The following is a 23855-nucleotide window of genomic DNA, read 5'->3' on the forward strand; positions in this document are numbered from 1 at the left end:
AACCAAAAAAAAAAAAAAAAAAAAAAAAAAAAAAAAAAAAAACCTGCACTATAGTGTCATGAGTAATTTCAAACATTAGAAACTTTCTTCTGCGTTTGACATTCTTTTTTTATTAGTTCCTTAATTGATGTTTTTTTGCTAATTTTTTGATTACTGATTTTTGTTGTTTTTTGCTGATTTTTTGTGGATGTTATGTGTGTATTTTTTTATGTTTTATTAGATACTTTATTTATTCAGTGGTACGTATTAGCATTCTCACTTCTGTGAGCCCTTCCAACCATCAACCACTGTTTTCTGACCAGTTGTCAGTTTTAGTACCCAGTTGTTTTATCTCTTTTTTACTTTCTATTGCATCCTGCTACTTATTATACAAGCTTAAAATAGAATTGATCGCCCCTCAGATTTTTTTCTGGGCATATTGCGCCCGCGCCTTGAAAATGTTGCCAACCCCTGTTTTAAATTAAACTTTCTGAACGTCAAGTTTAGCGCCGACCTCCCACCTGTCAATTCTAATACATACCTCTAATTCTAATACCTCCAATTCTAATCTAATACCTCCAATTCTAATACTTCTTATCTCCTAATTCTGAAATTCCCAACTCCTACTCGTTTCCATTTTCATTCAATCTTGATTATCAAACCAGTTCATTGGCGATAAATCTGTCACGGTGAAAAATGAATCCATTTATCATTGGTGCGATTTATCTCCGGACTGTCTTTGGGTAAGCTACCCTAATCTCGAAAATTAGACAAACTAGTTGTCCTCTTATCTCAGCAATTAGCTATATTATTTCTAACTATTGTTGTTTTGTCCATTGTCCTTTGTAGCCGCGTGGTTAAGAACACTGGTCACTGACTCTCAACCCAGAGGTGCTGGGTTCAAATCCTAGCCGGGGCATAATGCAGGTTGAACTCCAAGATTTTGCATTTATAGTCTTTTTTTTTAGATTTATAGTCTTTTTTTTTCTTCAGCATTTATGACTCTCAAAATTATCCAGGACAAAAAAAAATAGGGAACTTTGTCCTTAGAATTTAGGGTCTCATATGAACCCTTTTTGTGGGTTAGGTCAACAGTCAACTTCCTAATTTATTTCTTTCTTCAGCATTTATGACTCTCAAAATTATCCAGGACAAAAAATAATAGGGAACTTTGTCCTTAGAATTTAGGGTCTCATATGAACCCTTTTTGTGGGTTAGGTCAACAGTCAACTTCCTAATTTATTTCTTAATCCCAAATTTCCTATGTTCACAGCCATGGGGCCAAGTCCAGCCATTGTGTACATTACTGAAGTGGCCCGGCCTGACTTAAGGGGGGCCCTCATCTGTATTGGCCCGTCCATCACGTCTCTAGGTAAAGTTAATCTTTGTTCCATAAAGAGATAAGTTCCCGAACATTTTTTTTTTTTTTTTTAGGTTTGATAGAGGGAACTTCTGTCACAGTTTTCTTATGGATAATCTATGTATTCTTAAAACCTGCCTCGGTGGTGCATGTAGTGGTCAAGAAGCTCTCGCCTCGTAAACAGGAGGGCGTGGGTTCAATCCCAGCCGATTTATGGAATTTTATCTTCAATATAATTTAAGAATTTGACAACAATAACAGTAGTAGCCTACTGCCGGAGTAAAGGGACTTTTCAGTCCTATGCGAGATGCGAGCAGTATAATTAAGCATATGAGCTATTATTATTACTCTTTTATTACTTTTTGTTCTCAGGCATGGTGATAGTGTACGCCCTAGGGGCGGTCCTACATTGGCGGACAGTGGCCTGGCTCAGTCTGGCTTACATTCTCATTCCAGTATTAATAAGCATATGAGCTATTATTATTACTCTTTTATTACTTTTTTTTCTCAGGCATGGTGATAGTGTACGCCCTAGGGGCGGTCCTACATTGGCGGACAGTGGCCTGGCTCAGTCTGGCTTACATTCTCATTCGAAGCGGGAGTCAGCGGGCCGCTTCGTTTGTTTGTGCGCAAGCGTTTCTGCGCATTTTGGCATTAAGTCTGACGTCACAACTCTTTGAACTTTTTAATTAAAACGGATTCTCATTCCCCTGGTGGCATCATTTCTGTGGACACCCGAGAGTCCTGTGTGGCTACTCAACAAGGGCAGAGCCAACCAGGCCCTCAAGTCACTCAAATATTTGGCCAGAAACTACAAGGAGGTGAAGAACAAAGTTCCCACTTTATTTCCCCGAGTTCGTTCTCGGAACGGCTGGCTTTCTCCTATCCTGTATTTCTTCTGTCTTCGCTTTCGGGACGATAAGACCGAGTCGTCAAAATCTGTGCCATAGAATGCCCATCCCGTAGTATGTCTCTCATTAGGTGGGCGATAAGACACACAATACTTTCAATTTAGGTGTTGCTTAGTCAACTCGAGAACACCAGAAAGCAACTTGAAATATTTGCAATCGAAAAACGAGTGCAAAATTTTGTCGATGCGATGGTGGGAATAGAACCCGGGACTTTCTGCATGGCAAGCAAGCGCGTTACCACTGTACTACCCGTGCCCATAACTTCACCAGAAACTAATGATTCATTTGATGTCATCTTCCAGGATGGCAAAGCTGAGAAGCTACTCCGGGACTTGGAGAAGGAACAGGAGCTGAAGAAAATGAACTCCACCAAAGAGAACCAAAGTCTGTCGGCCCGCCTCATCAAGATGGTTACTATGGCAACTGGGATCAAACCATTACTAGTCATCACCGTCCTGTTTGCGTTGCAACAACTGGCGGGCATCTATATTACCATCTTCTATGCTGTGCAGTTCCTAGAGGTAAGGGAAATCTCATTCCATTGAGCAGAATCGAGCATATGCATTTGAATAAAAGTTCTGTATCAACGGTTTATTCTAACATTCCGACGTAAATTGTTGGCAAAAATCTAACGCTGAGGTCAATACTGTGAAATAGTGTCTTGCAAAGGTCAAAAAGTCTGCCTTGTAAGCGTTAGGTGGCGGGATTTTTCAAATCGACCTACCTCGGGATCTAGAAGTCACAAAATAAAAAGAGAAATATCCGTAAATCGTCATGAAAAGGAAAAAAAAGAAAAAAAAAATCTCAATAAGCACATGAGCTGTATTAAAGATTCCTTATACAAAAAGCCCACTCTGAGACTTACACCCATATTTATGAACAAAATGCTGGCTCTTAAGTTCGTGCTAAGCATAGTCTCAAGGCAATTGATTGGTCAATTTTGACTTGAGACTGATCTAAGAACGATCATTCTTGTTCATAAATACGAGTGTTAGGTGTAGGGGGGCAACTGCCCCAAAAGATGGGTTAAGCTTACATGAATGTATTAAATATTCCTTCTTCTCTTATTCCCCCAGGACATGGGCAGTCGTATGAACGTATATTTGGCCACGGTGCTAGTAGGTGTGGTCCGAATGGTGTTCGGCCTCCTAACCAGTCAACTCCTCAGGACATACGGCCGGCGATCTCTCACCATGTTCAGTGGCCTCGGGATGGCAGTGTGTATGACCACGTCTGGATATTACACGCAACTCAGCTGAGTTAAGCTAAGCTTGAATCCACTTTTTTTCCCTTTCATTTATTATTTTCAATCCTCTCTTTTCACAGTCCTAGAAAGGCTATAATGGTACTTAACAACCTTAATGCCTGTCACCCACATATTCCTTGGTCTATCTGTTCATCTTTTTACTTTCTAATTCTATACGATTCCCGATATTTTTCAATCAATGTTCTGTACGACTAACAGGTACCTATATTTTTCCTTATAGCCAACTTTATTACAATTGTTATCAGTTACCAAAGAACCAAAGTCTTAACTTACCCAGACTGTGTGTACTCTTGCATGATTGCAGCTACTCTTTGAACCAGTTGCTGAGTGGGGATATTTTCCTGGTACACCAATTTGTACTGCTGAGCTATTTTCCTTGCTTTTTTCACTAGGAGTCTGTAGTCAGGGCCCATACCACTGTAGACCATTCCAATGTAGTCTGTGATGGGTTCTACTTTGTGAATGCAGTCTTCAAATAGAATGGTCTTCTGTTTCTTCTCGGTGGCAAGGACAATGCCATTTGATGCTGAAAATAGGAGAAAAAAGTTTACAAAATAAATAATCAGGTAGGTACCAACTCCTTTAAATAAAGCATTGTTTAAGATAATCCCACTTCGTGTTCATCTCTCATTATTTATATGCTGCTTGTATCAAGAATACTGGAAACAAAAATTTCACTTCAGCCTCCAGAGAAGTGACAAGCATGGAACAAGCCCAGATATTGTTTCTGGGTGACTAAGGGAGTTTTAAACCCCCAATCCTTCCAACACTGTGAGATAGGTGCCATCCGTATTTATTATTATACAATTGGATCAAACTTTATTTACAAATACAGATGGCAACAATATAAATACAAAATATAAATACAAAATAAAGTTTGATCAAGGGTGGGGTTAACGGATACGGAAAGTAACTGTATGGAATCAGAAACCATTAACTTACCCTTGATGCCTACAGATGGAGCTCCAGCTTCTACGGCTGCCAAAGCATATTCAATTTGCACCAATTTACCAGAAGGACTGAAAAAAAGATCAAAGGGAACATGTTCAATTTGTTCAATGTAGTGGCATGGCACATTGGGTCCAAATGGGTCCAGTGACAGCCTCTATCCAACACATTAGAGTGCAGTCAAAGACTGAGCGCCTGTAAGTAACATACATACGAGCGTGCTGTCAAAGATTGACAGCCTGTAGGTATCATACATACAAGCGTGCCGTCAAAGATTGACAGGCTGTAGGTATCATACATAATAACGTTCCGTCAAAGATTGACAGCCTGTAGGTAACATACATACTAGCGTGCTGTCAAAGATTGACAGCCTGTAGGTATCATACAGACACGACGTTCCACCCCCTGGGGCTTTTTTCTTCTTCAAATTCCTTACAACGGAGGTCCCGGGTGCGAAGTTTTTCGATTCTCTGATTGGAGCTCGGAATCCCCTCGGCCTCGTGAGGACAGTGGAATAACTACTTTGGTGAAAAATGGGAACTGGTTGCAATCGAAGCTCAGTGACTTCATTTTCAATTTCATTTCTTTGTGCATACAATTAAGGATTGTTTAGCACTACTTAAAACTTGAAACTAGGTACATAATATAATATGATACTGTGATATCCACAAAAGTTTTTAGAAAGGTTCTGCTTTACCACAAAATAATTCACGATTTGAAATTCCTTTCTTTCACTTTCCTCGCAGGTCAAATCGAGAAGTCCCTGATCCCGGTGTTCTGCATTCTGTTCTACGTCGCCATCAGTGTGATAGGTATGCTCAGCATCCCTTGGACCATGACCGCTGAGATCTTCCCCCTAGAGATCCGAGGTATCGCCCAGGGGCTCACCTTCTGCCTGGCGCACATTCTCATGTTCTTCGCCCTCCAATACTACCCCTGGTTCAAGGACAGCGTCGGCGGGTCCGCGATGGTCCAATGGTTCTTCGCGTTGATTTCCGTCATTTCCATCGTGTACGTGTATATCTTCCTACCGGAGACGCATGGGCGGACGCTACTCGAGATCGAGGAGTACTTTGAGACCAGCTGCGTCTACGCGTGCTCCAAGAAGCGACGCGCGAGCGCCGCCATTCTGCAGAACCAGAGCCCGAAGATTGTGGTCAGTAAGGAGACGACTGATTAGCCTGACGGGTGACGGACCCTGGGACATTTACATCTGCACGATCGATAGTTTGACCAATAACAGTAACCTGGATTGACAGCCTGTAGGTACCCTACATTCTAACGTGCCGTCTAAGACTGACAGCCTGTAGATATCATACATACTAGCGTGCCGTCAAAGACTGACAGCCTGTAGGTAACATACATACTAGCGTGCTGTCAAAGATTGACAGCCTGTAGGTATCATACATACAAGCGTGCCGTCAAAGATTGACAGCCTGTAGGTAACATACATACTAGCGTGCTGTCAAAGATTGACAGCCTGTAGGTATCATACATACAAGCGTGCCGTCAAAGATTGACAGCCTGTAGGTATCACACATAATAACGTGCCGTCAAAGATTGACAGCCTGTAGGTAACATACATACTAGCGTGCTGTCAAATATTGACAGCCTGTAGGTATCATACATACAAGCGTGCCGTCAAAGATTGACAGGCTGTAGGTATCATACATAATAACGTGCTGTCAAAGAAGTACCCTGCTTTGGATGTTATATTTAGGGAAATTCGTAGAGAGGTGATTCCAGGTGACATGTACCTGGAGACCATTTTCTTCTTCCTAGCTTTTTCTTATTTCAATGGGGTCGGTGTTTCTTTGCAGTCCCTTCCAGGCAGTCCTATCTTCCTCTAGAGACTATTTCCTCTGCCTTTGAAAGTACCTACACCTACTCTTCCCTACTTGCTTCCCGTGTCCTTGAGATAGGCATGATACCTGTCTCAGTTTTGAAAGGATTGAGGTTTAAATCCCTTTGGACGCCCAGAAACAATATTTGGACTCTTTCTATGCCCTCAGTTGGTAAATACTCTTCTCTGATGGGGTAAGAAATATTGGAAATCGGTCGATAAGTCGGTCGGTCAGATGTAAATTGGTCTTCATTCGTGAAAGGAAAGGTAGAATGCTATTTTAGTTTGACAATTCCCTTGTTGAATAGATTTTACAGATTGCCTTATTGAAAACGTTTAAATTATAGATCTGATCTGCATAGGTTATGATTATTCTTTTCTGTTTCTTGTTAGTACTTTCTTATTTTAAGATTGGTACGCACTCTACGGTTCATCTTCAGAGCTAAAAACAGAGTAGAGTTCAGAGCAAAGAGCATAGAGCTTTTTGCTCTCAGGTCCATGGAGTTTGAATTTGTCTCTTCCCTCTGCCTCCTCGATGTGTTATAAGTTTAGTATCGGCATATAAATCGGACCGAAAACATTGAATTCCCTAGATTAAGAATTTTGAATTTTAGCCTAAAGAATCGAACGATACCATTAGGTTTCCATCCTATGGTGCTATAATGTACAAGTTTACTTTTTACAACTATAAATCAGTTTTAAGATATTTTGTACCTACCAACACGTTTAAGAGCATTTTTTGAAGTGTTTATATGTCATTGGTAGGAGCTAATTTTTTTTGGAAATATAAAATGAGTGGAAAAAACTATGTAAATGAACCAATAGAAAAATATGGAAACTTTTTTCTTACATTTTTAGCTAAATCGACTTAAGGGATGAGCTCTTTTCAATGCATCTGTGTAAAATTTTGTAATATACCTACTAATCTTCAGCTTTGGGTTTGAATCTTTGAATTCACGCCGCGTGTTCGTATGATAGAGAAATGTATTGTGATTTATTATATATTTTTTAAATGTTGGTCCTCATTTTTTCTGCTCTATGACTTTGAAACATGACCCAAGTAAGCGCAACTGATCTATTCTTATTTTTTCATCAATAAATAGCAAAATTTCATTCAGACGCATTCTTTCAGATAACCATTGAAAATACATTATTGACCCATGGCAGCCATTACTCCCAAAGAGTAAAAAAAATGGCCTCTGTGCTGCCTCTTTGCACACAGAGGGGTATAATAAAATCAGACTATGTACATCCCTAACTCAAAGGCACCAGACACTTAAAAATACTGTGTCCATACATGATTGACGGCTGTTGATTGACTCAATCAATGGCAGATTGATGTCAAAAGGTAGTGTAGATGGTTTCAATTGACATCAATGGATTGACAGCCATTGACTATGTGTGGACACAGCAAGATCATAGACCTGGGGATCAGAGTGATCACACATGGTTGGATATCTACCTAACTTCAGTGAATGAGGATTTAGCAAGGAACAAGGTTCACAAGCCTATAGATTCATGGTAACCCAATATACATTTATCATATTACTCGACTTGAGGGTTCTAATGATGGTAACTGGAAAACAAAGGTTCTCCATACTAATAGAGTCTGACGTGACTATGTAAAGATTCATTTTGAAAAGAAGTACACCAGTAACTTACACCCTTCACAGTTGGGGGTTCTCCAGTCGGAAAATAGTCAAGTCATGGGTCTCCATGGATATGGTATTTTTTTTTTTCTATCAATCTTGGGTCCTTGGTTATAGGATAAACTTACCTGAAAGTTGTCAAAGAGAAACTATAACGTTCTGTGGCCATGGTCGAGTTAGAAGTTCAGTACTATTTGTGAGGGAAACTCGGAAAACTTGATACAAAATTACAAATACCTACAAATCGGCAATCTTTGAGAGAAATGATTTTCAAATTTCGCGATTTATAAACAAAAAGTTAAATTTGAGTTTTTGCGCAAGGTTCTGCGCAGCTCTGTTGTCCTCTAATTGCTTGGCACAGTTTACATAATAATAAAATTCCAACGTTCTGTTAATACATATTCTATTCTCTCCCCAGTGGTGTTATGGACGAGTCAGGAGAACAGTTCGTAGCCTACTTTTTACCCACAGCCGAGACTCTGGACAAGAGGAAACTCGACCAGCTGAGTAACCTGGAGTACACGGATGAACAGGAATACGAGTACAAAATGGCTCGCGAGTATAATTGGAATGTGAAAAGTAAGAGTTGTAAAGGATACGAGGAGAATTACTTCCTCATCGTTCGAGATGATGCTGTGTATTATAATGAACTGGAGACCAGGTGAGAGAACATTTGAGGGTGACATTTTTAGAGGACATTATTATTATTATTATTTTTTTTTTTTTAGGTTTGTTAGAGGGAACTGTTGTAACTTCTAAGATTTTATCGTCCCGAAAGCGGAGATAATGAGGACAGGCTAGGAAAAAGCTAGCCGTTCGGGGAACGAACCTTATTTTTTTTTTAGGATGAACTTTATCCAACCTTGACTATCCTGGGCGGGAATTGAACCCGCGACCTAGCGCTTACAAACGCGCTACCCTCCAATCTAACGGTTGTGGTTAGCACGCTAGACTTCGGTTCTGGACGTTGGTGGTTCGAGTCCAAGTCAAGCCATAAAATTTAGCGTAGTCAGTGAAGCGGGTAACGACATTTGTAACAAGCATTTATGTTTCTTCTTCCTAAGCCTTTTCCCATGCTTAACAGAATTAACCATGTTTTATGCATAACGCAATTTTAAATTCCTTTTCCCACTCTTTTCCAGGGTGCGTCTGAGCAAGAGAAGACAGAAGGTGGGTGCCGCGCCCAACAACACGCGTCTAGTGGTAACGCACAGACCATTGAACGCCACCGAATTCCGCATCCAAAGACTCCGGGAGCGATTCCTGGAACCTCCCAACGAGGAAGAGGAAGAGGAGGACGAAGAGGAAGAGGAAGAAGAAGCGGAGGAAACGCAGCAAGGAGAAACGACAGAGGCAGAGAGACAAGAAGGAGAAGGAGGTGAAAGAGAAGGAGGAGGAGAGGGAGAGATTTCCGAATGTTCTGTATGTAATGTAATTTAAATGACAGTGTTCTCATCACACACGACACGATTTACTTCCGAACGACACAAAATGTCCTGTAGGCAATGTAATTTAAATCAGAGTGTTCCCACTACACACGACACGATTTACTTCCGAACGACACAAAATGTCCTGTAGGCAATGTAATTTGAATCAGAGTGTTCCCACTACACACGACACGATTTACTTCCGATTTACAAAATGTTCTGTAGGCAATGTACTCTACACACGACACGATTTTTTGCTGAACAACAAGTGGGAACGGACTCTATGTCTCAGTGGCTATGTAACCCTCTGAATTCTACCGCAGTGGTACGATAACTGCGATATGTAAGTGTGTGTTTCAATATTTCATCATTCATAATTCCTAATATACTCCTATTCTATCTGCTTCCCCTAGGAACATCAGACGCGGAGCACAGTTCCAAGAATTCCTCCCGCGAACGTAAACTAACTGGGAGGGTTTGAGATTCAAGTGAGTTTTTTTTTTTTTTTTAGAACGAAGATTAATAATTTTATCCTGATTAAGAGGCCCGCTCCCACTTGTCATGAGTTTCACCCGTTTTTTTCCTAATGTTCTGTAGGCAATGTACTCTACACACGACACGATTTTTTGCTGAACGACAATTGGGAACGGACTCTATGTCTCCGTGGCTATCTAACCCTCTGAATTCTACCGCATTGGTACGATAACTGCGATATGTAAGTGTGTGTTTCAATATTTCATTCATAATTCCTAATATACTCCTATTCTATCTGCTTCCCCTAGGAACATCAGACGCGGAGCACAGTTCCAAGAATTCCTCCCGCGCTTCCTCTCGCTCTCGTTCTCGCTCGAAATCCAAATCCCCCGCAAAGAGATCCCGCTCTGGCTCAGCAAGCTCCCAGGGGAGCAACAAGTCAGACCGATCCGCTAAAAGTGATCGGTCCGCGAAAAGTGACCGCTCAGCGCGGAGTGATAGAAGCGACAAGTCAGCGGCCAGCAATAGATCACGGAGTGGCTCAGCGGCGAGCAACAAGTCCAGGAGTGATCGCTCTCGAAGTGGATCAGCCGGGAGCGACCGGTCTGCTGCTAGCAACAAGTCAGTACGGAGTGACAAATCAGCGGCTAGCAATCGATCGGCCCGTAGCGACGGATCTGACAAGTCAGCCAGCAATCGTTCCCGATCGCGATCGGCTAGCTCACAGGCGAGTAACAATTCGGCCGCCAGCAATCGGTCTAGTAATAAGTCGGGCTCGCGAAGTCGCAGTCGATCGGTAAGTCGGGCGCGGAGCAATCGGTCGAGATCGGCATCCAAGAGTGGTAGTAGTGCCGCGAGCAGTCGATCGGGTAGTCCTGCTGGGAGTGACTGAATTAGAGGAAGAACTGAAGAATAGACGAAAGTTGATATCGTCCTGACCTATACATACCTACCTGTTTATTTTTATTACTATTTTCCAGAGGAGGCTGATTTCGTAGATTCGTACAAGCTTAACCCATCCTTTAGGGCTGCTTAGCCTCTACACCTAACCCTCAGATTGAACTTTTTGTGTATGGAGTTAAGATGTTTTCTAACTAAGCTCGAAGATCCGAGCGATCTTCAACAACTTTTTCGTTAGGTTTTGTCCAAGGACGTCTTGCCGAGGGTTAGCTAACCCTGCAGAATCTGCTGGAAATTTTTGGAGTCTGGCCTACAGTAAAGGGGAAAAATGAAGTTCGAGGGGGGAGCCCCGGGGCCCCTTCTAAATACGGCCCTGAACTTCGGTGATCTGTTGGGAACTGGTACGTGTTAAGTTTGTCGCTGGGCTAGGTAGGAAAGGTTTTATTTCAATGACAACAGCGGGAATCGAACCCGACCAATATAGTTACTTAATAATAGTGCTTATTTATACTGCTCGCATAGGACTGAAAAGTCCCTTTACTCCAGCAGTAGGCTACTACTATTATTGTGGTCAAATTCTCAAATTATATTGAGGATAAAATTCCATACCTCAGCTGGGATTGAACCCACGCCCTCCTGTTTACCAGGAAAAGAAGAGAATTAAGTAAATTTTGGGAGAGAGAAATTTTGGGAGAGCAGAAAGTAGATTGGTAGAGAGGAAACTGAAAGAACTTTTCGTATTTCCTGCTCATAATCGAACCCAACTCACAGGATTTTTTTAAGGAAATAAATAAATAGGAAATCATTGAATGTAGACATAACATTATGTAGGTACCTGTATCCAGGATTGAATATGGCATTGCCTATGTCTTATACTAGGTAGAGGTACCTACCTGATTTATTTTTTCATTTCGTACCTACCTAATTTTGTTTTAAAAATAACAATAAAATGTAAAATATTTACAGGAAAGTGTAAAATATAAGGAGCGATCTTGTTTTTGATAGTTGGATTTTCGAATTCAAGTAATGGAAATAAATTTATTTCTCTTCTCTTTTAGGGGTTTCACGTATTTAACTGCTAGGGGCGAGAATCGAACCCGCGACCTAGCGCTTACAAGGCGGGCGCTCTAATCTCCAAGCTACCTAGGCTGGTTCCTAGTTTTTCCCCCCTCAGTGCAGTAGCATCCTTTAAGGCCTTGATTGATCCTTTGAATCATTTTTGGGTGATCCTTTGATTGAGAGGTGACCCTTGAGCAGTCATCTTTTGAGTGATCCTTCGATTGTCACCCCCTCAAGCAGGGTCCTCAAACGGAATCGGTCCCCCAATATGTCAAATAAGTGGAGGCATTGTCAACCTCTGTATGGAATTCTGAATGTCTTCATCGTTTAAACAGAGGGTCAGAAACTCTTCCAGCGTGACCTGACCGTTCTTGTTTCTGTCCATTTTCTGAAATCAAAGGGGGAAAAGGTTTTTTTTTTCTTTCACTCTCTATTTGTCATTATATGGACAAAGTGAAACAGGATTTGAAAGAGAAGTTGGAATATACCTAACATGGAAAAGAGAAAAAAAAGAAAGTTTAAAAGCACAAACGTACAGACAGACCATTTGGATAAAAACCACTTTTTCGGAATCAGGGGACCCTAAAATGAATTTTTCCACCCATTTCCCGATTTTGAAAATTTGGACCGATTGCAATACTTTCTAATTACTTTGAAGAGAAATACCTAGTCAATAAAAATGTATTGACGTGACGAACTGCCCAAAGTTTGGCTTGCCAAAACGACACAGCACACTAAAGAACTATAAAAAAGTAAAAATCCCAGAAAAGGCACTCTCACTCACCTTTTGCAGCGGCATAATCGACCATTAACGACGGCACAACACACAGATAAAGTCCTAATTTTCTTCCGAACTAGTCACAACTCAAAATTACCACAACTCAGAATCACAACTCTCTTCTTCGGGTCAATCAATCTGGACTAAAGCTGGACTGAGTTTGACTATCAGCAAGAAGTGTAACCTTAGCTGAAATGATTCTACTGAACTTCAGCACTTCACACGTTCGTTATCAGGGGAGGAGGCAGGGTGAGAGTTTTACCAAGTTGGTATTGTTTGAATTTGTTTTACATTGTTTGATAAAAAAAAAATGGTTTGACTTGAGGGAAAATAATGGAAACTTTGAGGTGTAGTAGATGAACCAAATATTATAGGGACTGGTCTTTGCGTCAGGGCAGTGAAAATAAAAGATCTTTTTTGCCAGCCTAGTTAGCTTAGTTGGTAGGATAAAATCCGCCCGGGCGGATTTTATCCTACCAACTAAGCTGATGGGATAATGTTCGTTCTCGGAACGGCTGGCTTTTTCCTATCCTGTCTTCCTTCTCTCTTCGATTTCGGGACGATAAGACCATAGCAGTTACAGTTCCCTCTGTCAAACCTCTTTAAAAAAAATCAGCAAAAAAAAAAGTTAGTTTACCTGCAGTGACCACCGCCGGCCCAGACGTTCCGTTTCCATGGTAACTATTAGACTCAGGCTCGGACACTCGCAGAGGTAAGGGTTTCAAGTCAGGCATGGACTTGGCAGGTGGCCTGATGGCTTTCAGACCGGGGACTGAGGATTGAATAGGTCTGATGGCTTGGAGGCTTGACTGTCCCTCTGGAACCGAAGAGGAAAAGGGCAATGAAAACAGGGGCGTATTTAGGTGCGGCGCCCCTTCCCCCCCCTCGGGCACTAAGGAGTAAGGACTCCTAAATGTAGTGTTCCCCAATCCCCATAATATGTCAAAATATATGAGACGTTGGTTAGACTGCGGGGGTAAAGGGACTTTTCAGTCCTATCCCAGCAAGTTAAACAAGGTATATTCTATTCTGTATTACTGAAAATATCTGCTAAAATTTGTATCGTACCCCCCATAAAGTCGGTGTATATCAGACTCAGGGTAAAGAGACTTATCAGTCCTAATTGAGCAGGATAAACAAGGTCTATTGGTTCCTACCTTTCATTGGTCTACACCATCCGACTCAAGTTGTAGGTACCTATCAGTATATTGTCACTATTTTCGCACAAAACTACACATATGTAGATTATCGCGAACCGTACATTTTTCGGTTAACATATATGGTGTTGAGTCGGATGATGCAGACCGATCAATGGTAAAAACCTTGGAATAGAAATTGAACACAAAATGCTCATTTCAAAACCTTTGGTGCTTACCTGAAATAAATACTCGACGCGCTGGGCCACCATACCGCTATCGAATGCCCGGTAAGCATACGTCCCCATCAGTTCATACACAGAGCTTACAATATTATACAGATCGTCTTTAGATATGACGCCATCTCCGTTGATGTCGTACAGACAGAAGATCCAACGTAACTTCTCCTCTTCAGATCCACGGCACAGGATGGATAGACCTTTGACGAAATCCTGTATGGGGGAGAAACGAAGTACATAAATAAATGTCAGGTTGCTACCTTTGGTGCTGCAGTGAGCACTTTCCAAATATGCATTGTAGGATTTTCCAAATATCCCAATAATCCTAACTCCCAACACTCAAAGTTTAACTACCACGCTGGCACCAATCGCGGTAAGGCGCGCTGTATTTTTTTTCTTCTAATTTTCACTTACTTCAAAGTTTAGGAAGCCAGTTTTGTTGTGATCCAAAGTGTTGAACACGTAGTGAGCATACCTATAGGACGAGGCTAAAATGAGAATACAATAGAGAGGAAACTATTATTAAGATATGTAACTTCGAATCCAGTTCCCGATGGTTCACCATTATTATTATTTTTCTAAAGAGGTTTGATAGAGGGAACTGTAACTGCTAAGGTCTTATCGTCCCGAAAGGGAAAACAGAAGGCAGCCGTTCCGAGAACAGACCTTATCGTTCAGGATGAAATCCACCCCAGGCGCGACCTAGCGCTTACAAGGCAGACGCGATACTCTCCATCAGTTGACCAGTTCCCTCTGAAGTTAAGCCTCTTTTTCTTTTTTTTTAAAGAGGTTTGACAGAGGGAACTGTAACTGCTATGGTCTTATCGTCCCGAAATCGAAGAGAGAAGGAAGACAGGATAGGAAAAAGCCAGCCGTTCCGAGAACGAACATTATCCCATCAGCTTAGTTGGTAGGATAAAATCCGCCCGGGCGGATTTTATCCTACCAACTAAGCTAACTAGGCTGGCAAAAAAGATCTTTTATTTTCACTGCCCTGACGCAAAGACCAGTCCCTATAATATTTGGTTCATCTACTACACCTCAAAGTTTCCATTATTTTCCCTCAAGTCAAACCATTTTTTTTTTATCAAACAATGTAAAACAAATTCAAACAATACCAACTTGGTAAAACTCTCACCCTGCCTCCTCCCCTGATAACGAACGTGTGAAGTGCTGAAGTTCAGTAGAATCATTTCAGCTAAGGTTACACTTCTTGCTGATAGTCAAACTCAGTCCAGCTTTAGTCCAGATTGATTGACCCGAAGAAGAGAGTTGTGATTCTGAGTTGTGGTAATTTTGAGTTGTGACTAGTTCGGAAGAAAATTAGGACTTTATCTGTGTGTTGTGCCGTCGTTAATGGTCGATTATGCCGCTGCAAAAGGTGAGTGAGAGTGCCTTTTCTGGGATTTTTACTTTTTTATAGTTCTTTAGTGTGCTGTGTCGTTTTGGCAAGCCAAACTTTGGGCAGTTCGTCACGTCAATACATTTTTATTGACTAGGTATTTCTCTTCAAAGTAATTAGAAAGTATTGCAATCGGTCCAAATTTTCAAAATCGGGAAATGGGTGGAAAAATTCATTTTAGGGTCCCCTGATTCCGAAAAAGTGGTTTTTATCCAAATGGTCTGTCTGTACGTTTGTGCTTTTAAACTTTCTTTTTTTTCTCTTTTCCATGTTAGGTACATTTTCTTATTTGGTGTTGGACGTTGGTGTGTAAAGCCGAATTTAATAATTATAGGGGAAAAACGGTAATTTTTCGTAATACATAGTCAAAAGTGACAGTGCTTCATTTTGAGTAGGTATTTTGTTATTAAGATATTTTGAGAAAAAACAAGCTGGGTCCGTCCCTCCGGGAATTTTTTAGCCCGTAGTTTATTCGATCATGGTTAAAGAATACCTTTGTACCTACCTAATTTGTTTAATATCCAGTTTATGATCACAACGACCCCCAGCCAGACAATTGTTGTCTTTTTGTTGTTGAATAAAAGTAATATTTTTACCATTACCTGATCCACGCCTGATAGAATTTGATGAGGTTGATAAAGAACACCTTGTACATGATACATATCTGTGGAGCATCAATAAGCATCCTAGTCGATTGATTCAACCTCTCCGCGTCCTTCAGAATCCCCAACACAGGGAACACGGCTAGAATTGACTGAAACTGCTGTGTCAGAGGTAGGTCAAGCCAGCCAATTTAAAATGGCTAGAGCTAGAGACCATCACCCCGGTGTATAGCAAATAGGTACAAAAAGATACCTTTTCCAGATTCTGCTATTGCCACTCGGCAAAAGCTAAAGCCGCTAAAACAACAACAACAACAACAACATTGGAAAAAAAAAAAAAAACAACAACAATAACAATTTTCAGCACAAATTTCAATTAGAAAAGAGAGGGATTGCTATAAAGGTAAGTGAATACTAAGTCAAGTTTGGGTCTTACCTAGTAGATTCAAATGGGTATGCTATGAACTTGCAATCAAAGGGAATGTCAGGCAGTGTATTGTTGTATTTCACTCGGCATACAAGTTCAGATCTGGAAATGAAATGGAATTTATATTGTTATCGTTTGTGCCAGTTCCTTTGGTAGCAATAAAATCCACGGACGTGACTTCTGCACAAGTACCCATTTATCATATTACTCAACTTGAGGGTTCTAATGATGGTAACTGGAAAACAAAGGTTCTCCATACTAATAGAGTCTGATGTGACTATGTAAAGATTCATCTTGAAAAGAAGAACACCAGTAACTTACACCCTTCACAGTTGGGGGTTCTCCAGTCGAAAAATAGTCAAGTCATGGGTCTCCATGGATATGGTATTTTTTTTTTCTATCAATCTTAGGTCCCTGGTTATAGGATAAACTTACCTGAAAGTTGTCAAAGAGAAACTATAACGTTCTGTGGCCATGGTCGAGTTACAAGTTCAGTACTATTTGTGATTGTGAGGGAAACTCGGAAAACTTGATACAAATCGGCAACCTTTGGGAAATCTTGAGAGAAATGATTTTCAAATTTCGCGATTTATAAACAAAAAGTTAAATTTGAGTTTTTGCGCAAGGTTCTGCGCAGCTCTGTTGTCACAACAGAGAAAAAATGGTGGAAATGGTAGGATTCGTGAATTTTCCGAAATGTAAACAAAAGGTAAAAAAAGCAGGAAACTTGTGGAAAGCTGGAATGCTGGAAACTCTGGAAAGAAAAGTAAAGTAAGCTGTAGAGAAACTAGAGAAGTGTTCTGTGTTCTTGGTCTTTTAAGATATTTACGGTCTCTCCTCTATTCCGTTTCTTTCTTAATACCAAGAGTGTTGTTTATCCATATTTTGGCTTGAAAGGAGGTAACTGGCTCCCTACAAAATCACCATCAAATCATCAAAGGCCAATCTCAAGATTACCTACCACTCATGTTGACACAAATTCTTCTTTGAGTTGGAATTGGAAAAGTGGAAAGTGGAAAGAAAAGTAAAGTAAGCTGTAGAGAAACTAGAGAAGTGTTCTGTGTTCTTCTGTTTCTTTCTTAATACCAAGAGTGTTGTTTGTCCATATTTTGGCTTGAAAGGACTGGGTCACTGGCTCCCTACAAAATCACCATCAAATCATCAAAGGCCAATCTCAAGATTACCTACCACTCATGTTGACACAAATTCTTCTTTGAGAGATATTTCCCGGGTTAACTTTGTAGGAGCTTCAAGTTTTGTCATTGGAAGAAATCATGGCTCCAACCATCCAGACAACAAGTGCGGGAACTCCATCTGAGAAAAGAACGCCATCCACTCATTCTACACCCGTTCCACCTAGACCAGCAGAACGGAGGTATGTTGTACACAATTAACAAATCTTTCATTCTTGACGAATAGGTCCAATCCCATGCAGTGGAAAACCTTTTGTGAAGGTTCATCTTCAAAGTTTGGGAAAAACTTAAGTTGAGTGAAGATACCTACCTATTTCCTTGGAGAGTTCTAGATGTAGTTTATCAAATAACATACATTCCATTTCATTTCCAGATCTGAACTTGTATGCCGAGTGAAATACAACAATACACTGCCTGACATTCCCTTTGATTGCAAGTTCATAGCATACCCATTTGAATCTACTAGGTAAGACCCAAACTTGACTTAGTATTCACTTACCTTTATAGCAATCCCTCTCTTTTCTAATTGAAATTTGTGCTGAAAATTGTTATTGTTGTTGTTTAAAGGAAATGTATATATTGGGTTACCATGAATCTAGAGGCTTGTGAATCTTGTTCCCTGCTAAATCCTCATTCACTGGAGTTAGGTAGATATCCAACCATGTGTGTTCACTCTGATCCCCAAGTCTATGATCTTGCTGTGTCCACACATAGTCAATGGCTGTCAATCCATTGATGTTGATTGAAACCATCTACACTACTTTTTGATATCAATCAGCCATTGATTTAAGTGTCTGGTGCCTTTGAGTTAGGGATGTATATAGTCCAATTTTATTATACCCCTCTGTGTGCAAAGAGGCAGCAAAGAGGCCATTTTTCACTCTTTGGGAGTAATGGCTGCCATGGGCCAATAATGTATTTTCAATGGTTATCTGAAAAAATGCTTCTGAATGAAATTTTGCTATTTCTTGATGAAAAAATAACAAGAATTGAATAGTCTGTCTCTCATGTTAAGGGAGATGTATGTTTTAATGCTTGGATTCATGTGGGTAAAGACAATGGAATATGCTTTGGAAGTCACAGGGTTTAATGTCGTGTTGAAAATTCATATCTACTTGGCAAAAGAGCCACTGAGAGGAATCATAAAATACAGCTTATATTTTAAATTTTTTTAATAGGTCCTACCTACCTGTACAAAAAAAGAGAGAAAAAAAACCTAGATATTGATTGATACTTATCACACCTTAAGGCCATGACCTGAAAATTGAAATTTTGTGGTTTGAACCTGGATTTGAAAACCATCAGCAGAAGAGATGGTTTTTATTTGGTCAATTTTGGGGTTCAAACCTGGATTTGAAAATCATTAGCAGAAGAGTATTTATTAAAAATAATAATATTAAATAAATTCTCCCCTTAGTTCTTTTCAAATATCAACAGCCCATACTGCCCATACTTACACTTACAGCCTAGTAGCATGAGGCTACACACTAGCTGTCAAAGACGCAAAGACTGACAGTGACAGTATGTATGATACCTACAGGCTGTCAGTCTTTGACGGCACGCTAGAATGTAGGGTACCTACAGGCTGTCAATTTTTGACGGCACGCTAATGTGTATGATACCTACAGGCTGTCAATCTTTGACGGCACGTTATTATGTATGATACCTACAGGCTGTCAGTCAGACATTTTTTCCAATGATGTGCTTTAACTCTGGAATACCAGGTTGTTCATGCCGGTGCTCTTCTATTGATATTAAAAAATCATTGTTCACCACTGTGAATCAAACGAAACAAGCCCCAGAGTGGATCCCTTGGATTTTAAACACTTAAAAAAAAAAAATGAATTCGGATTCGGTGGATTCATTAGATTCAGAAGTTTCACATAGTCTATTAAACATAATTTATATTTTATTTATCATCAGGTTCATTGAATATAAATCTACTTCATTGGAAAGAAATTACAAATATGAAGTCCTCACTGAACATGACCTGGGTGTCACTATTGATCTTATCAACAAGGACACTTATGCTCCCAATTATAACATTCAACTGGATCCCGCCGATGAAAAACTACTTGAAGAGGACATCCTTACTCCACAGGATTCTAAACGGTAAGCACTGAGGGAACTAGAGATCTACAATTATGTGTTACCTCGAGTATAATCAGAGACTACTTCTGAAAATACAGTAGGTGACCAAAATTTTCAGAAGTAAGCCCAGCTCTGTTACTCAGTTGGTACTCTTAACCTGCAGGTGCCTCTTTTGAATTCCGGCCGGGACGGAAATTTTCTTACCAAAATTTTCCATGCTCAGATGGGCATGGATGTAAGAGAATGTGTATTAAAGTAGACAATGCAAAAGTGGTTCCGAGTTTTTTTTCCAAGTGATTCCAAGTTTAACAGGGGATTATTTTTATAGATACGGGCCTTAATCGAGCATATTTCATTTCCAGTTCGCGTCATCATGCACGTAGCGTATCCTGGTTACGTCGTACGGAGTATATTTCCACCGAGCAGACCCGATTCCAACCCCAAGTCATGGACAAGGTAGAAGCCAAAGTTGGTTTCAGCATCAAGAAGAACTTCAAGGAGGACAATCTCTATATGGATCGCGACTCGCAAGTGAAAGCTATTGAGAAGACGTTTGCAGATTCTAAACTCCCCATTGAGAAACATTACAGTAAACCCAATGTTACTCCTGTGGAAATTATGCCTGTGTATCCGGACTTCAAGGTGAGTGAACTGTTCAAGATTGAGCGAATTTTCTACTTCTTCTTTTGCCTTTTTTCGTTCCAACGGGGTCGGTGTTTGTTTATTTGTTTGTTCGTTTGTTTTGCTGACATTGGGTTCTAGCGCTAATATTTTTCGATTGTATGCCCTTCCTACCTCAACTCTTCAAAGTTATTTGGCGAAGGAAAATGTCTCTTTCAGTCAAATGAAGTATTCTTATGCGTAAGAGGGTTCCCCTTTTGAAGACTTCCCTTCCATAGATGTTCCGTTTCACAATACTAGTTCTCAAGAGGTCCGTAGAGATTTCACAGCTTTAAAGCAGAAAAGAACCGTATAGAAAGCTATTCCCCTAATGTAGGGTTCTTTTCTGCTCAATACTGTCCATTTTAGACCATCCTTACCTTGAACTTTCTGATTGTCACACTGAGAGACGCGTACTACGTTTATCCCTGGGGATAATGGCATTTTAGGCTTGGCACAGGGTGTTAATCAAAATGTTGAATGGACGAGTTCCTATGATGTTACTTTAACTCATTGTCTGATCGTTGTTTTTCAGTACTGGAAATATCCATGTGCTCAAGTTATATTTGACTCGGATCCTGCCCCCGTGGGTCGCCCTATACCCGCTCAAATTGAAGAGATGTCTCAAGCCATGATTCGGTGAGTAAAAACAAAACACTAGTGGTTCTGTGAACTGTATACCTCATTCAGACCGAAAATGGATCCCAAATTTCAAGGATCGACGTGCGTAGATGTAAAAACATGCGTTTTCAGCATAAAACTGATCCTTGTTTTTCATTTTTTACTCACAGGGTAAGTAGGTATGCGGTCTTGTGGAATAAGTTTTAAACATTACAGCAAAAAACATCAACAATTGTTTTCCCGAAAAAAATTGAACACTGAACAGCTGTTTGAGAAAAACCAAAAAATAGGAGCGTACCTCTAATTGCTTGGCGCAGTGTACATAATAATAAAATTCCAACGTTCTGTTGATACATATTCTATTCTCTCCCCAGTGGTGTTATGGACGAGTCAGGAGAGCAGTTCGTAGCCTACTTCTTACCCACAGCCGAGACTCTGGACAAGAGGAAACTCGACCAGCTGAGTAACCTGGAGTACACGGATGAACAGGAATACGAGTACAAAATGGCTCGCGAGTATAATTGGAATGTGAAGAGTAAGAGTTGTAAAGGATACGAGGAGAATTACTTCCTCATTGTTCGGGATGATGCGGTGTATTATAATGAACTGGAGACCAGGTGAGAGAACATTTGAGGGTAAAATTTTTAGAGGACATTTTAAGTTTTTTTTTATTTTTTTATTATTTTTTTTTAGGTTTGTTAGAGGGAACTGTTGTAACTTCCAAGATCTTATCGTCCCGAAAGCGGAGATAATGAGGACAGGCTAGGAAAAAGCTAGCCGTTCGGGGAACGAACCTTATTTTTTTAGGATGAACTTTATCCAACCTTGGCTATCCTGGGCGGGAATTGAACCCGCGACCTAGCGCTTACAAACGCGCTACCCTCCAATCTAACGGTTGTGGTTAGCACGCTAGACTTCGGTTCTGGACGTTGGTGGTTCGAGTCCAAGTCAAGCCATAAAATTTAGCGTAGTCAGTGAAGCGGGTAACGACATTTGTAACAAGCATTTATGTTTCTTCTTCCTAAGCCTTTTCCCATGCTTAACAGAATTAACCATGTTTTATGCATAACGCAATTTTAAATTCCTTTTCCCACTCTTTTCCAGGGTGCGTCTGAGCAAGAGAAGACAGAAGGTGGGTGCCGCGCCCAACAACACGCGTCTAGTGGTAACGCACAGACCATTGAACGCCACCGAATTCCGCATCCAAAGACTCCGGGAGCGATTCCTGGAACCTCCCAACGAGGAAGAGGAAGAGGAGGACGAAGAGGAAGAGGAAGAAGAAGCGGAGGAAACGCAGCAAGGAGAAACGACAGAGGCAGAGAGACAAGAAGGAGAAGGAGGTGAAAGAGAAGGAGGAGGAGAGGGAGAGAATGACAATGAAAAGAGTAAGTCAAGTCAGCATTTTTTTTTTTTTTTTTTTTTTTTGTAGTCCAATTTAAATGTTGAGGTCATTGCCTATCAACGTAAACTAACTGGGAGGGTTTGAGATTCAAGTGAGTTTTTTTTTTTTTTTTAGAACGAAGATTAATAATTTTATCCTGATTAAGAGGCCCGCTCCCACTTGTCATGAGTTTCACCCGTTTTTTTCCTAATGTTCTGTAGGCAATGTACTCTACACACGACACGATTTTTTGCTGAACGACAATTGGGAACGGACTCTATGTCTCCGTGGCTATCTAACCCTCTGAATTCTACCGCATTGGTACGATAACTGCGATATGTAAGTGTGTGTTTCAATATTTCATTCATAATTCCTAATATACTCCTATTCTATCTGCTTCCCCTAGGAACATCAGACGCGGAGCACAGTTCCAAGAATTCCTCCCGCGCTTCCTCTCGCTCTCGTTCTCGCTCGAAATCCAAATCCCCCGCCAAGCGATCCCGCTCTGGCTCAGCAAGCTCCCGGGGGAGCAACAAGTCAGACCGATCCGCTAAAAGTGATCGATCCGCGAAAAGTGACCGCTCAGCGCGGAGTGATAGAAGCGACAAGTCAGCGGCCAGCAATAGATCACGGAGTGGCTCAGCGGCGAGCAACAAGTCCAGGAGTGATCGCTCTCGAAGTGGATCAGCCGGGAGCGACCGGTCTGCTGCTAGCAACAAGTCAGTACGGAGTGACAAATCAGCGGCTAGCAATCGATCGGCCCGTAGCGACGGATCTGACAAGTCAGCCAGCAATCGTTCCCGATCGCGATCGGCTAGCTCACAGGCGAGTAACAATTCGGCCGCCAGCAATCGGTCTAGTAATAAGTCGGGCTCGCGAAGTCGCAGTCGATCGGTAAGTCGGGCGCGGAGTAATCGGTCGAGATCGGCATCCAAGAGTGGTAGTAGTGCCGCGAGCAGTCGATCGGGTAGTCCTGCTGGGAGTGACTGAATTAGAGGAACAACTGAAGAATAGACGAAAGTTGATATCGTCCTGACCTATACATACCTACCTGTTTATTTTTATTACTATTTTTCAGAGGAGGCTGATTTCGTAGATTCGTAGAAGGCTAACCCATCCTTTAGGGCTGCACAGCCCCTAGACCTAACCCTCAGAGTGGCCTTTTTGTGTATGGAGTTAATCTGTTTTCTAACTAAGCTCGAAGATCCGAGCGATCTTCAACAGCTTTTTCGTTAGGTCTCGTCCATGGACGTCTTGCCGAAGGTTAGCTAACCCGGGGGGAGCCCCCGGGCCCCTCCTAAATACGGCCTTGCACTTTGGTGATCTGTTGTGAACTGGTACATGTTAAATTTGTCGCTGGGCTAGGTAGGAAAGGTTTTATTTCAATGACAACAGCGGGAATCGAACCCGACCAATATAGTTACTTAAGGATAGTGCTTATTTATACTGCTCGCATAGGACTGAAAAGTCCCTTTACTCCAGCAGTAGGCTACTACGATTATTGTGGT

At 41.1% G+C, this 23855-nt stretch overlaps 4 protein-coding genes across 4 annotated transcripts in view; 3 read left to right on the forward strand and 1 right to left on the reverse strand.

Annotated features, from left to right (window-relative positions):
* LOC103519505 (facilitated trehalose transporter Tret1-like) overlaps nucleotides 1-7183 on the forward strand; it is a 9041-nt gene extending 1858 nt beyond the window's left edge. Inside the window, exons 4-10 of the mRNA XM_026830980.1 lie at nucleotides 1198-1351; nucleotides 1712-1782; nucleotides 2038-2160; nucleotides 2553-2771; nucleotides 3327-3504; nucleotides 5203-5705; nucleotides 6157-7183. Coding sequence (XP_026686781.1) covers nucleotides 1198-1351; nucleotides 1712-1782; nucleotides 2038-2160; nucleotides 2553-2771; nucleotides 3327-3504; nucleotides 5203-5645 — 1188 coding nt within the window. The 3' untranslated portion in view covers nucleotides 5646-5705; nucleotides 6157-7183. The remainder of the gene's footprint in view (nucleotides 1-1197; nucleotides 1352-1711; nucleotides 1783-2037; nucleotides 2161-2552; nucleotides 2772-3326; nucleotides 3505-5202; nucleotides 5706-6156) is intronic.
* Nucleotides 7184-8374: 1191 nt separating this feature from the next.
* On the forward strand, nucleotides 8375-10750 carry LOC103519507 (RNA polymerase II-associated factor 1 homolog). The gene is made up of 4 exons (XM_026830981.1): nucleotides 8375-8618; nucleotides 9100-9379; nucleotides 9798-9813; nucleotides 10167-10750. Exons 1-4 carry the CDS (start codon nucleotides 8383-8385, stop codon nucleotides 10748-10750), a joined length of 1116 nt encoding a protein of 371 aa, XP_026686782.1. The 5' UTR covers nucleotides 8375-8382.
* An 813-nt stretch (nucleotides 10751-11563) lies between these two features.
* On the reverse strand, nucleotides 11564-16877 carry LOC103519508 (Kv channel-interacting protein 1-like). The gene is made up of 6 exons (XM_008484595.2): nucleotides 16837-16877; nucleotides 16445-16503; nucleotides 15975-16036; nucleotides 14385-14486; nucleotides 13971-14183; nucleotides 11564-12205 (listed from the first exon to the last, which is right to left on the reverse strand). Exons 1-6 carry the CDS (start codon nucleotides 16875-16877, stop codon nucleotides 12089-12091), a joined length of 594 nt encoding a protein of 197 aa, XP_008482817.1. The 3' UTR covers nucleotides 11564-12088.
* A 515-nt stretch (nucleotides 16878-17392) lies between these two features.
* Nucleotides 17393-23502, forward strand: LOC103519504 (RNA polymerase II-associated factor 1 homolog). Its single transcript, XM_008484590.3, has 8 exons — nucleotides 17393-17776; nucleotides 17968-18060; nucleotides 19518-19706; nucleotides 20048-20327; nucleotides 20881-20984; nucleotides 21341-21583; nucleotides 22071-22351; nucleotides 22754-23502. Exons 1-8 carry the CDS (start codon nucleotides 17676-17678, stop codon nucleotides 23335-23337), a joined length of 1875 nt encoding a protein of 624 aa, XP_008482812.1. The 5' UTR covers nucleotides 17393-17675; the 3' UTR covers nucleotides 23338-23502.
* The last annotated feature ends 353 nt before the right edge of the window (nucleotides 23503-23855 follow it).

The sequence above is a fragment of the Diaphorina citri genome, unplaced genomic scaffold, assembly GCF_000475195.1.
Source record: "Diaphorina citri unplaced genomic scaffold, Diaci psyllid genome assembly version 1.1 scaffold2763, whole genome shotgun sequence".
Lineage (NCBI taxonomy): Eukaryota > Metazoa > Arthropoda > Insecta > Hemiptera > Psyllidae > Diaphorina > Diaphorina citri.

Bases quoted from the DNA above. Each gene is read 5' to 3' on its own strand.
- LOC103519507 (XM_026830981.1), top strand. From the start codon at position 8,383: ATGGACGAGTCAGGAGAACAGTTCGTAGCCTACTTTTTACCCACAGCC. The intron at 8,619-9,099 runs GTGAGAGAACAT...ACTCTTTTCCAG, and splicing joins TATAATGAACTGGAGACCAG to GGTGCGTCTGAGCAAGAGAA.
- LOC103519508 (XM_008484595.2), bottom strand. From the start codon at position 16,877: ATGGCCACAGAACGTTATAGTTTCTCTTTGACAACTTTCAG. The intron at 16,504-16,836 runs GTAAGTTTATCC...TTTCATTTCCAG, and splicing joins TTCTCTTTGACAACTTTCAG to ATCTGAACTTGTATGCCGAG. The intron at 14,184-14,384 runs GTAAGTGAAAAT...TCCCCCATACAG, and splicing joins CTGGCTTCCTAAACTTTGAA to GATTTCGTCAAAGGTCTATC.
- LOC103519504 (XM_008484590.3), top strand. From the start codon at position 17,676: ATGGCTCCAACCATCCAGACAACAAGTGCGGGAACTCCATCTGAGAAA. The intron at 18,061-19,517 runs GTAAGACCCAAA...ATTTATCATCAG, and splicing joins TACCCATTTGAATCTACTAG to GTTCATTGAATATAAATCTA. The intron at 20,985-21,340 runs GTGAGTAAAAAC...TTCTCTCCCCAG, and splicing joins ATGTCTCAAGCCATGATTCG to TGGTGTTATGGACGAGTCAG.